We start from the raw sequence: 14,525 nt of genomic DNA, 5'->3' as shown, positions 1-14,525 counted from the left end.
TCAGCTTTAGCGGAATTGCAGGAAGCAACAAGTTACAGCAAGTGTACCTGAACATATTATCCATGGGGTCTTCATATTGAAGAGTTAATTTGACCAAATATCAAACCCTTCCTCCATTAACCTGAAAAAAATATCGAGAGAGAGAGAGAGAGAAGGGGGAAGGCTGTTATCTCAGATTGTCATTTCTGGTTTTCAGTTCTTTAAAATAATCAATGATTGGCAACCCCCCCCCCCCTTTAGCCCTATGCATCCTTAATAATTTTGAAACTGAAAATCAAGTTTAGACTATTTTTATTTTATTTTAAAGTTTAGCATACGTTTGCAACCTTTCCTATTTTGATAGTAAAATATAAGACAAACATAGATAAATATGACCCTATTTAAAAATATTTCATAGCTTAAAGAAAAAGAAACATGTTAACATCGGTTACAAGAGATTTATTGCTCAGATATACATATAAAACGAACATATGAAGAAAAGACACACTCATATCAAAATAGACACAGCCAGGAGAAAGAGGGCTTATAAACCCCTTTCTTATTGTATGAAACTTATATCTTTATTGTTTTCCTCTTATTTAACTATTTCGTAATTATTAAAGAATTATTTAGGCATATATCTTTCCGAAAATTCCGTATATTATATCCAAGACAGCTATGACCAATGACCCCCCCCCTCCCAGTGACTCAGTATAGCTATACCTATACACGTAGATTAAGGTCATACCTGATTGGGGTTTTCATAAACTCCCCCTCTGGAAACTTTCCACCGGTTTATCATTTCACAAATATAATAATGAAAAATAAACCCTTTATGACAGTTACAGAGCTTTTTCAGCGAATCCTCTCCAACAGCAGGCCCAAAATTACACAAATATAAAGGATAAAAACGACGAAAGCAACTATAAACATACAAAAAAGAAACTGCTTTCTTTTGAATATACACATAGAAAGCCGCTTGTTCCTTGCTTGTTATTATTTTCTGCAAGGAATGGTAAGCTTTTTAAGTACAATAACAATTAGAGTAGACAAGAGGAATTTTTTCCTGTTTAAGAAAGCTGTGGTGGCGGTTGAAACTTCCATTAATCGAACAGCATAAATTAAGGCGCTTTCCCTTAATTTTGGGGTTTGTTTACAAAGCTCCTACAAGATTAAGTTAGTTCATGTCTCAGCTTTAGAAAAAAAAACTACTTAGAATTTTGCAGAAATCCTGGGGACAAGATTCTGTCACAGATATCTCTAATTCCCTTATTTATTAAATTCTTAGCAGCCAGACAAGTAGGTAAAATCTTTGCAGCCGGACAAGTAGGGAAGGGCTCGAGGCACGAGCTCAAAAACACCAGAGCCCGGTGTTCATATATATTATACATAATGAAATAGATACCATTGAATTTAGCCCATGTTTCACAAGTAGAAAGGCTGATCTTTAGTATGGTTTTGTCTAAGAATTTTTTATTTTATATCACTACGAATTATTTTTTTTTACCAAGGTTTTCGCTAGAAAAACACCTTTCTAGGCCCTAATTTGGTCTGTACAACCGTTCATGAAAGTTTCATCGACCTGGCACAAACCATTTCTAAGTAAGCAAAAAATTCCTTTTATCTATTATTAGGAAAAAAGGGCTTTTTTAGTGTAAATTAGTTGGATATTCTTGTTTTTCGAAATAAAACCCACAAGGATTAAGAAAAACACAGTAGCTTAGAGAATAAGTTCTGAACTAATAAATTAATTTCGATTCTTATAAATTAATTTCTACTTCTGAAACTATAATTTTGATTGAAAAAAGGCAGAAAATTAGCGGTCAAATAAACACAAACCATATTTTGTTTTTTATTTCCACTTGAAGAAGCAGAAAGTGGCATGGTTATATTAGCAATGGCTGATAAGACACATTCTAAATGAATTAAGCCTTGAACACAGCCTTAGGCACCCGAATAAATCCGCAAACAATGACTAGTGCGAATTATGGCCCGTCTTGTGGCACTGCACATTAAGCAATATGATTTTTTAGTTCAAGCATTTCCAAGCTAGAAAATGAATTAACACATATTTATTTATGAACAAGATCGTACAACAAAACAAAAAAATGAACGCTTTCTATAAAAAGGTAGTACTAATAAAAAAAATTCTTCTACCACTTTCTAATATCAAGCGAGGGAGGTAGAATCACTTCCTCGCAGAGTCCATCACTTCCGGGCAGTGTGATATAGATGGACGGGCATTCGACACAAAGGACACGTAGGATTTGAGTAGTTGTTAATCCAATTAGCAATGCACTTATTGTGGAAAATATGCTTGCATGGAAGTTGTCTTATATCAAGATCCAACTTTTCTTGGCATATAGAACATTCAACCTCCACAGACTCAGCTGCATTTTGTGAAACCTTTCCTTTTGCATCAACTGGAGCATTCTTTTTGAATAATAGCTGAGCCACTTTCAAATTACCGTACTTGGATGCTAAATCGAGAGGAGTAAATCCTTCTTGAGTTGTTGCAGTTACAGCTGCTCCGTGTTGCAATAGTATTGAAGCTACCTCATCATGACCCATTTCAGCCGCTACGTGAAGAGCAGTATAGAGGTCTTTGGAAGGTGCATCCACACGTGCACGGTTCTGAAGAAGAAGCGAAACAATACGGTTGTTTCCAATCCTCGCAGCATTGTGAAGAGGAGTTTCCTGTTCCTTTCCTACTGCATTAACTGGAGCATTCTCTCGGACTAAGAGCTCAGCCACATTGAAATTACCGGACTGGGATGCTAAATGGAGAGGAGTAAATCCTTCTTGAGTTGTTGCAGTTACAGCTGCTCCGCGTTGCAATAGCATTTTAGCTACCTCATCATGACCCATTTCAGCCGCTATGTGAAGAGCAGTATAGAGGTCTTTGGAAGGTGCATCCACACTTGCACCCTTCTGAAGAAGAAGCCTAACAATACGGTCGTTTCCAATCCTCGCAGCATTGTGAAGAGGAGTTTCCTGTTCCTTTCCTACTGCATTAACTGGAGCATTCTTTTGGACTAAGAGCTCAGCCACATTGAAATTACCGGACGTGGATGCTATGGATGCTAAATGGAGAGGAGTAAATCCTTCTTGAGTTGTTGCAGTTACAGCTGCTCCGCGTTCCAATAGCATTTTAGCTACCTCATCATGACCCATTTCAGCCGCTACGTGAAGAGCAGTATAGAGGTCTTTGGAAGTTTCATCCACACTTGTACCGAGCTTAAGAAGAAACTCAACAATTTCGACGTATCCATGCCTCGCAGCAATGTGAATAGGAATTTCCCGTTCATTTTCTTTTAAGAAGCAAGCCAAACGGAAATGACTGTGTCCGCATGCTAAATAATAAGGAGTATGTCCTTCCTGAGATCTTCCAGTTACAGCTGCTCCGTGTCTCAATAGCACTAAAGCTACCTGATAATGACCCTCTTCAGCCGCTATGTGAAGAGCAGTATAGAGGTTTTTGGAAGGTTCATCCACACTTGCACCGTGCTGAAGAAGAAGCCGAACAATATCGACATTTCCAAGCCTCGCAGCAATGTGAAGAGGCGTTTCCTGTTCCTAGAAAGGAAAAGAACAATGTTAGACGTTCTAAATGAGCATTTTAACTCAAAAGATAATGCTCAAGATACGAGCCAAGTTAATCACGAGAGAGAGAGAGAGAGAGAGAGAGAGAGAGAGAGAGAGAGAGAGAGAGAGAGAGAGAGAGAGAGAGAGAGACGGAGAGAACTCGAGGATGAAAGAAGATCAATTGGGTGGTGTAGTGACGTAGGAGAAAAATCAGTAATGTATCTTGGAGTAGTTTTCATGAATAAAGTAGTTATTGATGAATGGTTGAAGCGTGACCATATTGGATTAATTGGTCCTTAACTAACAAAAAATATAACTGCAGTACGTAAATTGAGGCAGTTAAATTGAACTAGTTGTTTTACAGATATTATACCTTGCATTAGTACATCCTTATATCATCTATTGTGTGTTAGACTTGGGATATTGTACATAAAGATTTAAGAGAAGAACAGTGTAATTTTAGGAAGGGGAGAGAATGAATCGATTAATAATTGGGAAGTGCAAGAGTCACCAAATCCCTTTAGTCCTCAGTTTCATAGGTTATGATCAAGAGTTTGAATCAGCAGGCTGAAGAACTTTATCGAAGGTTATATCCTTTTATGGTATACCATATAAATAGATTAATACAATTAATGCAATGCAAGAGAATAACATTGCTGCAGTTGAAATAGAAAATGATGCTGGAGCTGGTTTCGTATTAAATCTGGGGTTAAGCAGGGTCGCGTCCTCTCCCCATTTATATGGATCACAGGGTTCAGACAGGTTGGTTCGTTTCAAATTATAGGCTCTGTCTAATTTATATAGGATTTCCCGAGCCCAAATATAGGATTCGGAAGTCTTCGGGATCAGATCGGTGGTAGATGGCGTAGGACGCCTGGTCATGTAAATTCGTCCTTTCCCGAGTTTCTGCATTTTTTTTAAAATCAGATACACATACTGTGCCAACGATTGACTGATACAGGTAAAAAGCCTGGAATCACTCTTGCTGCTTCTTGGGCATCAACTTCGATATGAGGTCAGTTTTTGTCTTTGCAATAGAATGCTCTATTCTCGCAGATTCCACCATCTGCTCTCTTTCACTTGTTCTGGACTTCACAGCTCCTTCAAGCAAAGAAACAGCTAGGGCAATGTCTATGAAACTCTTGAACCCGGCAGCCTTCTTCATTCTATCGGTCATTTCTTGAAGTAGAGTATCTGCTACTGTTCTCTTTTCTCTGATGTTCTAAGTTATTCTTTCCGCTTTCCAGGTCTTCTATTTCTCTGTTTTTGTCGTGGACCTCCTGCAACTTCCACTTGTTTTCCTCTTCAAAAGCTCATTTCTCCTTCTCGGATAGCCCTTCTTTTTTCTTTTCATGCAGACATTGTTGATACCGAGACCGTGCAGAACGTGCAAGATTCAACAGTTCTTTTGTAATAACAAACCGTTCCGGTTTTCCTCCATAAAGTCTCAACGTGTCATATACTATGAGTCTCGCATCCAGAACGCGTTCAGACATTAATGCCCATTCTTCACCGAGAATCCTACCAGAACGCGAGAGCCCCCGCTCAACATCTGCGCTGCCAGGCGAAAACGTCAGCATCGCTTTGATAAGCTTGTTAAGTTCCATGTACTTGCTGTCCCCGCGTTCATTCACCAGTCCAAAGTAATGGCTCCAAAAATGATCGATTCGAATAGTGTCCTCACGGGGTCCAGTTTCCGTTCGCAAAAGCAACCAATCAGCCTGGGCAACGTTTGAGCTTGCTCTAATCGCTATCTCGCGTGCCACAGTCGCTATGTCTGCAATGCTTCTCAAATCCTTCACGTTGATTGGACTCAAAAAGCATAAAGCCTCTAGAAAACCATCCTTTTCCGGAGGACATTTGTTCAAAATATGGCAAATGCCCACAATAAAATGTTTTCGCACATTGACATAGAAAATGGCCTTGTGTTTCAGTGTTGCTTTCTCATGGAAAGCTCGTTCCACATTTTCTGAAACTGAAACTGGTGAGAAATTTTCAAGCTTGGTCACGAAATCTGGAGTAAAGACCCGTATGCAAAGCGTCACAACTAGTCTTTTGATCTCTGAGTTCAGAACATGAATGAGAGGCTCTTCTTTCTGGAACAGTTGGGTGAAACTTATCAACAGTTCTGCTGAGGCTAGGACAAACTCGAGTTAGGCCTTCATCGTGGCAGTTCTGATATAAGCCACAATCTTCAGAACTTTGGGAGTGGGCCGAAGTTTCTTCAGTTTTTTCTCTCTCTGCATGAAATTTAGGAGGTACTCTAAGATTGGCAGCAACCGCTGCATGATTCTAGCAAGGGCACGTCTGATCGTTAGCAAGTGGCTTAAGACAGGCTATGTGAAAGCGTTCTCTGACACTCTTACTTTCTTTTGGCACTTTCAATAGTCTTCACAACGTGAAGGCCGGCCGTCAAAAAATGAATGTACAAGAATAACAAAGTCAGAACTTTCTTCTCCGAACACCTGCAGACTTTTCAAAAAAGCGTTATGGATTATATGGATGTTTCAAGTACCAATATTCAACATTTCCTTTCCCATCACTTTTTTTGGCATTGAAATTGTTTCAAACGCTTTTGTTGACGTTTGGTCCATCACTTCCAAGGTCCATCAAGATACATGAGTTTCTTCGCACATAGGGGCATTTCGTCGGAGATCATACCGGGGAACATCGCATGGAAGGCTGCGATAATATGGTATGAAGAGTTAGCAGACATGGAACTCTGTGCCGTCTGAAGTGCCCATATTAACTCAGCTTTATAAGCGGCATCACGCTCACAAAACATGTTTGTACCAACTAACGGTTTATCCTTGGTTGTTTCATCAACTCGAGATTGTCCATTCAGTTTAAGCTATAGTGGATGTAGTTAAGCAGTAAATACGGCTTTGTGTTCTGCAGATCGCACATGTTGGTTTACCCCTGAACAACCCTAGCTGTGCAACCAAAATTTTTCAAGCAGAGTTTGTAAAAGAACGAGTACTGGTCGTTCCCAGTCTTACACCATCCGCCAATCTTTCTACCGCTGCAATCCGTCTTAGCAAGCCATGAACTATTAAATTTGGTAGGCCCCATACTTAATTAACAAGCATCACCGGTAAAATAGCATCCCAAGATTAAAAGACCATAAAAAAAAAAAATATGGATATGTCCAAAACTGGGCCGTATTCGCATCAGCTTTTCAAATAGCGTTCCAGCAGGGAAAGCATAAGTCACAAGAACTCCAGTGTCATTAAGCAGATACTGCCAGCCTGTATACTGATCTTTGCTCATTTCGGGCAGGCCCAACATGACAAAAAACAAAACATAGGCTACTAAGTCAACACAACAGCATAGCCGAGGCAGAAGCAGCTTACTAAGCCCAATAAAAAACATTAGTTAAGTTCAAACAGCTCAACAGTTGTAATTAATTATCGATCTACAGCGAAAGACAGAAGAGTCTACAAGTCAAAAGCAAAAAGAAAAGCACATCTTGGCTTACTTTAAGAGAAGTGAAAATTGCAAATCATGAGCAATTTTCTTAGTGCTCTTCAGCCGAAAATATAGGAATAATAGGATTTTAGCCAAAATATAGGCATTTTATAGGAGTGCATTAGAATATAGGAATTTATAGGCGAGTCCGAACGCTGGGATCATTTTAATGGACTTTGACCTAAGGAGCACAGCAAGGGCAATGGGAAAACACAGAATCCAATGGAGAAGTAGAACTCTCCTGAACTTAGATTTTGCTGATGATTTAAAGATCCTAGATGAAAATGTCAGCAAAATAAATGAATTATTAGAGGTTTTGAGAGCAGAAGGTGCACTAATGGGTTTTGAAATTAATGTTAAGAAGACTAAATCGCCAAGATTAGGAATAAGTGAAGGTGAAGAGATGACGTCGGGCAACGAGATGATCGATGAAGCGGGTAACTGTAATTACCTGGGTAAAGACGGTGGGTGCGGTAAAGATGTTAAAAGTAGAATAGCCAAGACCCAGGGTATTTTTCAGGTTTAAAAAAGTGAGAAAAATAGGAAGATATGGCTGCAAACCAGGATTAGAATATTGGACGCTAAAGCGATGACGGTGGTCAAGTATGGTTCTGAAGCATGGGCACTTCAAAAGACAAAGGAGAAATTGCAAGAGATTTTCCAGAGAAACTGCCGAAGGACCGTTTTGAGATCACTAGGACAATTTCTGCGAATAAAGAATGACAGATTACCAAAGATTGTCCTTTTTGGTCAACCGGCTAGGGCTAAACGAAAATTAAGTTGTCCTTAGTTTGGGATGAAGAATGTCGTAAGAAAAGATTTGAGGTAAATTGGAACTTCCTGGAGGGTCTAAAGATGGAGTCTTTGAATGAGTTAGGATGGAGGAGCAAGGGGCGCTGCTGTGTTTGCCTCAGGCGGCTTGATGTTGCAGTAAGTTATTATTAGTAGCAGTAGCAACAATAAAAATATTAGTTTTTTTTTGTTTTTTCGCCTTTACCTTTCCTACTGCATCAACTGGAGCATTCTTTTGGATTAATAGCTGAGCCACTTTCAAATTACCGCACTGGGATGCTAAATGGAGAGGAGTAAATCCTTCTTGAGTTGTTGCAGTTACAGCGGCTCCGCTTTCCAATAGCACTGAAGCTACCTGTAAAAGAAGCTTGTTATTTAGTTGTTTTAACAAAAAACACTCTACTAGAACTACTAGTTTCTATCTAACAACTTACTCATCTCCCAGATTTTTGAAGCAAACTTTTTATAGATAAAGGATTAAAAATACTTGAAAACTCTGTGTCAGGCTCAAAATATCTATTCAAAAGCTGATAATTTATCAAAGCTTATCTTTTCAAAGTTGCATATCTTTTAAAGATACTAAGAATTAAAACAGAAGTTGAAAATGTCGTTTGTAAAAAGCCTCGAAATTCTGTTTCAGTATATCTTGATATTGAGAAAAAAAAGGTAAAAAAGAAATAGTTTGAACTATATAAAGTTTGAATTATATCTAAAAGGGATGGTTTAGATTTACACATTTTAAAGTTCCTGTAAAGTTCATGAGAAAACTTATAAAAAAAGCTATTCATTGAAGAATATATCCACATTTACATAATTGTGCAGTTAAAAAGGAAATAATTCATAATAAGGCAACTTACAACATATTAGAATACCAGGTGAAAAGTTAAAGATTATGTTGATGGAAAAATTACATACCTTTATTATGCAACAAAACAAAAAAACTGATTTATTCTATTAATTTGGGGCCGGAACATGGGCATGTCAAGGTATATATATATATATGGGCATATATATATATATATATATATATATATATATATATATATATATATATATATATATATATATATATATATATATATATATATATATATATATATATATATATATATATATATATACATATATATATACACATATATATATATATATATATGTATATATACCATGGATTATTTTAAAAAAATAGCCACATGGTAAAGATGAATTCTGTAATTGTTTAGTTCATTCAGGTTTTTTGCAATGTGTTAATATTTGTGATTTGGTAAAATTTATCATATTTAGTTTACCTATTGTTGTTAAAAAGAGGGATATATTAACAGGATAAACTTATTTTGGTGTTACTTGGTTGTTTTGCATTTGCTGTTTTTTTTTGCTTTTTTTTCCTAGGCATGAATTTTGGGGGTGATACCTGACACGGGGATGCCATGGATATTCTGTGGTAGCCACAACACTTGACTGGGTAGAGAATTTAATGTGGCGAAACCCTATAGGCAAGTGTATTCTCCTGATGAGCCCTTGTGTTGGGTTTTTGCCTCTGGATTATTTGTCTTTATTGTTTGGTAAATGACGACTTATACTTATTGACGACATGACTGCCTGTCCATGGATTATTCTTCATGGTTGATTGTGTATGGCTATGCTGTTTGACCTATTTGATTGTATGGATGAGTAGGGTAAAGGCCCCATTCAAGTGCTTGTCTATATTAATCACTAATTTAGGAAAACAGTCTTCCTTTTCTCCTTCTGTCTCTCTTTTTTTGTGTTTGTGCTGTTGTATTGGTGATTTCTCTTTTCATAATATTATTCCAGGTTGGATCCAGTGCTGGTGGAGAAAATTTTTTAGTTTTCTCCCCGACAGACCTTTACCCTGGTCAGGGTAGACCTTACCCTGATTACAATATCAGGTTTTTAACCTGATATTGTTAATTATTGGTGAGGTGGCACTTGTGCAAATTTCATGTTCTTTCATGTTTTTGTTTATGTATTTATTGACCTATTGACCTTGGCATGTTTTTTGGACTTTGATTGTTGGATTTTGATTTGGATGTTGGTTTGTTTTGGATTTATTTTTAGTAACTTTTAATGCAACAAAACACAAATATTAGCCTCGGAACTCGGAACGATTTTTTGAAAGTTAGTAAGTATAAGACTCGTTGTTTTCTTTGCAAAGATCATTTTATCCCACGGACTTTAGTTAAGAGAACATTGTATAATAAAAATTTTGCATGCAAGTTACGTGGTAATGTTAATTGTAGAACACCAATGTAATTTACCTATTAGAATGTAATAAATGCTGCCTACAATATGTGGGGGAAACAACTAATAATATATATAAAAGATTTTCTGGACACAAGACAACAGTTAATAATGAAAAAACTAATAACTATCTAGTTCAACATTGTAATAATGGTAAATGTTCCATATCAGATATAACTGTCACAATTTTAGAAAATTTAGAGTTAGAAAATTTAAATAAAGAAGAGAAGAATAATAGACTAAGTAAACGGGAGGATTTCTGGATCCATACTCTTGGTACAACTTATCCTTTTGGGCTAAATGATCGTGTAGCAAAATATGGTGACATGTCTCAGGTTGTTGTTAAATGTATCGATGGTTTTATGGACCATCCTTCTTTTACTTGTCCTACTAAACGTAAAAAACGATCGAGAGGACATAGGAAAAATAATAGAAAAAATGAATTGGATTTACATATGCTTTCTATAGATCTATGCCAGCTACTTGAATCTAGGGGTATGATTTCTGTAATAAAATGTCTAAATAATTTATCCAAGAGGAATTTAATCAAACTTTTCTGGATTGTCAAGAATAATACAGATCTTTAATAAAATTTTAAAGTAATATGTGATACAATTTGGATTCTAACCAAAACGAAATTTATTTCAAAAGAAAAAGTTTGATAAGATTGGTAATAATGATAACAGATTATATTTACCTATTAACTTTACTTGTAAGCAGATTGAAGATATTAATTTACCAGAAATTTTAAATCGGCGGCATGAAACAGACCCTTCCTAGTAATTTGAATCATAATGATAGTCCAGTTTTAACTTATAAATTTTCAAAAACTATTGGGCAAATTATTTTTAATTATAATTTAATACTTAAAAGATTATACAGTGATATAAATTGGAAACCGGTTTGTCATTGTAAGCAACTTGGCACATTTGTAAATCCTACTTACAAACATGTTATAACAGGGGACTTGTCAATAATAAAGCAAGATGATCTTCAAATTATATTGAATAAAGGGGCTAATTTCCGTCTTTCTCATCATCTGAAACCATCGAGTGTTCTTGATGGCTTGGAAAATGATTTTAATTTATTTATTGATAAGTGGTGTAAGAAAGAGAATAAAAATAAAGAGTTTTCAAAGTTGGAAGAATTTAATTATTAGTAGAATAAGAAATAAAATATATTCTAACTTAAAAAATAGTAACACTAAATCATTAGTTTATAATGCGAAGATTAAACAAGCAATTGCTAATCTACAAAATGAATTTGTAATTGTGCCAGTGGATAAAGCTAATAATAATTTTGCCATAATTTGTCAGAAGCTGTATTGTGATATCTTTAAAAGGAAGTTATGCACAACTAATGTTTACGAAAAGGTAAATTTAGAGGATGAGAATTTAATTGAAAAGACTGAAGAAATACTTTTAAACAATTTTAATATTAAAATAGATGACGCAGATAAAAAGTTCCCTTTCCTATATTGGACAGTAAAATTTCATAAGAATCCCCCTAAACCGCGATTTATTGCTGGAGCAGCTAAATGTCCAACCCGCATTGGTGCTACTGACCTCTCTTTAATTTTAAAGGAAATTGTAAATAAACTTAAAACCTATTGTTCTGGTATTAAAAAATTTTCGAATTTTAATCCATATTGGAGTGTTAATAAATCACTGCAGGTGATAGATTCTTTAACAATGGTTTCAGCTAAAAGAATTGAGTCTTTCGATTTTGCGACAATCTATACTAATTTATCACTTAATGTAGTGTTAGATAATTTAAAAACTGTTATAAAGAAATCTTTCCTCTTATCTAGTAATAGGTTCTTAAAAATAGACACTTATAATGAAAAAGCTATATGGACAAATTGCTTTAATACTACAGTTAACTTGAGATGTTACAGCTTGGATATGATTTTTGAGTTATTAGAATTTGTTTTATACAATACTTATATAAGATTTGGTGGTGATTTGTAAAAGCAAATCGTGGAAATTCCCATGAGGGGGGGGAATGCCAGCCCATCTATAGCTGACCTGTTTTTAGGTCAACCAGAATATAAATATATGATGGATAAGAATAATCCAAATAATTTCAAACATGTTTTGTCAAATAATAATATATATTTAGATGATATTTTGGTCTTAAATTGTAAAGATTTCATTGATATTTCTAAAAATATATATCCATCACAGCTTACTCTTGAAGCTAGTGGCGCTGGTCATGAAGATCATTTCTTAGATTTAAATATTAATATTTGTAATAATAATAAATTAAGTTTTAAAATGTATAATAAAACGGATGATTTTGATTTTGAAGTGATTAGTTTCCCATTCCCTGAAAGTAATATACACTCAAATATCACATATTCGGCGTTTTTCTCAGAGTTACTTCGTTATGCAAGGATTTGTAGTAATTATATTGATTTTAAAAATAGATGTAAAATATTAAGCCAAAAAATGATATCAAGAGGTTTTTCTGTAAATAAATTAACTTGGCAATTTAAAAAATTTAGTTTTCATTATGACGAACTTTTAAATAAATATCAAAAGAATTATCTGGAAATACTTAAAGAAATTTTCAACTAATTTCAGAGGTTCGAGAAATGATGATGCAGCGCCATTTATTTGGAATTGTGTTTCTAATAGAGCGGATTTTTTTTAAAAAAAAATAGCCACATGGTAAAGATGAATTCTATAATTGTTCAGTTCATTCAGGTTTTTTGCAATGTGTTAATATTTGTGATTTGGTAAAATTTATCATATTTAGTTTTCCTATGCTAAAAAGAGGGATATATTAACAGGATAAGCTTATTTTGGTGTTACTTGGTTGTTTTACATTTGCTGTTTTTTTTTTCACAGGCATGTATTTTGGGGGTGATACCTGACACGGGGATGCCATGGATATTCTGTGGTAGCCACAACACTCGACTGGGTAGAGAATTTAATGTGGCGAAACCCTATAGGCAAGTGTATTCTCCTGATGACCCCTTGTGTTGGGTTGTTGCCTCTGAATTATTTGTCTTTATTGTTTCTATTGTTTGGTAAATGACGACTTATACTACATTGATACGCTGCCTGTGCTTGATACAATTGGGAATATTCCTACTTTAACAAACTATTCCAAGCTTTTGCTTTAGCTACTCCCCATACATTTTAGGTCAATGTTCAATATCTGAGGTCCAGTTCAAGATATACCTTTCACAGAGAAAATAAGAGACAGACTTAAGCTTTTAAAAAGCTTAGCGGCACAGATATTGATCTTCCGATTATCTGCCCTCGGCTGGAAGTGCTATGCTTAGTTAGGGGAAATAATCCAGCCCTTCCGTGCTTTTCCTCAGGTTTCTGCGGGGGCTTAAATAGCCCCCTTGTTGACGATGTCTGAGCTTTCAAAGCCACCCCGATGACCCCTCTCCCAAACCACATAATCAGCAACACAAGGACCCAAACTCCTGCCCCAGAGGGCATGGGAATGCAAATCCAGCATGCCAATTACAGAAAATAAATTAAAGATCTACAGCAGTCGTGTAAATATTGGCACTAAATTTGTTACAAATATTCCTACTTATTCTTTACAGTAAAAGGTAGGAATTAATTCGAGTAGTGAACTGAATATAAAGTACTGATTACTACATCTTTTCTTTTTTGACCATAATAAAGATTTAAAAGTTGAAGATTTCTGTACATGTTGATTTGATCATGGGAGCACCTTAAGCTCGCTTTCAAAAATTTTGACCATGATACTCTCATAATAGCTATAGCCATATATGAGCCCCTCACAGGCCAAATAGGCTATTTCCAAAAAAACAAACAAAAACAAGATATATTGATTTTAATTAAATCAACCAACCATCGAGTAGGAGGAATACACATAATATTTTGACGTTTGATTAGAAAGTGTGTTTAAACACAATTTTAATTTTTGTTTAGTCAAATCGCTTTCCAAAAAAGTGTTTATATCCAAATGTCATTATTTAGTTAGTCATTTAAAAGAATTAATCTTTATTTTACAAAAAATATAACTGTGATACAAAATAAAGGTTTAATCAGTTAATGTGACAAAATATACCTGTGACACAAAATAAAGGGTTAATCAGTTAATGTGACACTAGAATTTAGAATAACACGAAATGGACCAAGTCAATTCGGATACCGAACATCTCCATTCTTTCTCCAAATTTTAAACAATATTTGACGTCGATCAAGATTTTATTATTTCATTGAGATAGGAACAGGAGTTACAAAACTTAATCAAGAGTGCATTAGATTTATTTCACGATGAATTGTCTAGTATGATAAGATCTTGTTTTTCTTTATCCTTTTAGCCTTTTTTTATCCTGCACAAGTAATTTGTAATTAAAGCAACTTGTTAACTGTAAACTTAATTAAAGGCGTATGAGGAACTGAACAAAAAATTGAGCATATCCGCTAATCATCAAATCGAAAAAAAAA

General features: G+C 35.2%; 1 protein-coding gene across 3 annotated transcripts in view; it reads right to left on the bottom strand.

The window, feature by feature from the left end:
- Positions 1 to 423: 423 nt before the first annotated feature.
- Positions 424 to 14,525, bottom strand: part of LOC136033551 (ankyrin-3-like) — a 127,054-nt gene continuing 112,952 nt past the window's right edge. For all 3 annotated transcript variants that reach the window (XM_065714300.1, XM_065714297.1, XM_065714299.1), the window contains one exon: positions 424 to 3,555. In XM_065714300.1, coding sequence (XP_065570372.1) covers positions 2,188 to 3,555 — 1,368 coding nt within the window. In that variant the 3' untranslated portion in view covers positions 424 to 2,187. The remainder of the gene's footprint in view (positions 3,556 to 14,525) is intronic.

The sequence above is a fragment of the Artemia franciscana genome, chromosome 12 (assembly GCF_032884065.1).
Source record: "Artemia franciscana chromosome 12, ASM3288406v1, whole genome shotgun sequence".
NCBI classification, from domain to species: Eukaryota; Metazoa; Arthropoda; class Branchiopoda; order Anostraca; family Artemiidae; genus Artemia; species Artemia franciscana.
The sequence above is the reverse complement of the archived record's forward strand: the minus strand, read 5'-3'. Positions and strand labels throughout refer to the sequence as shown.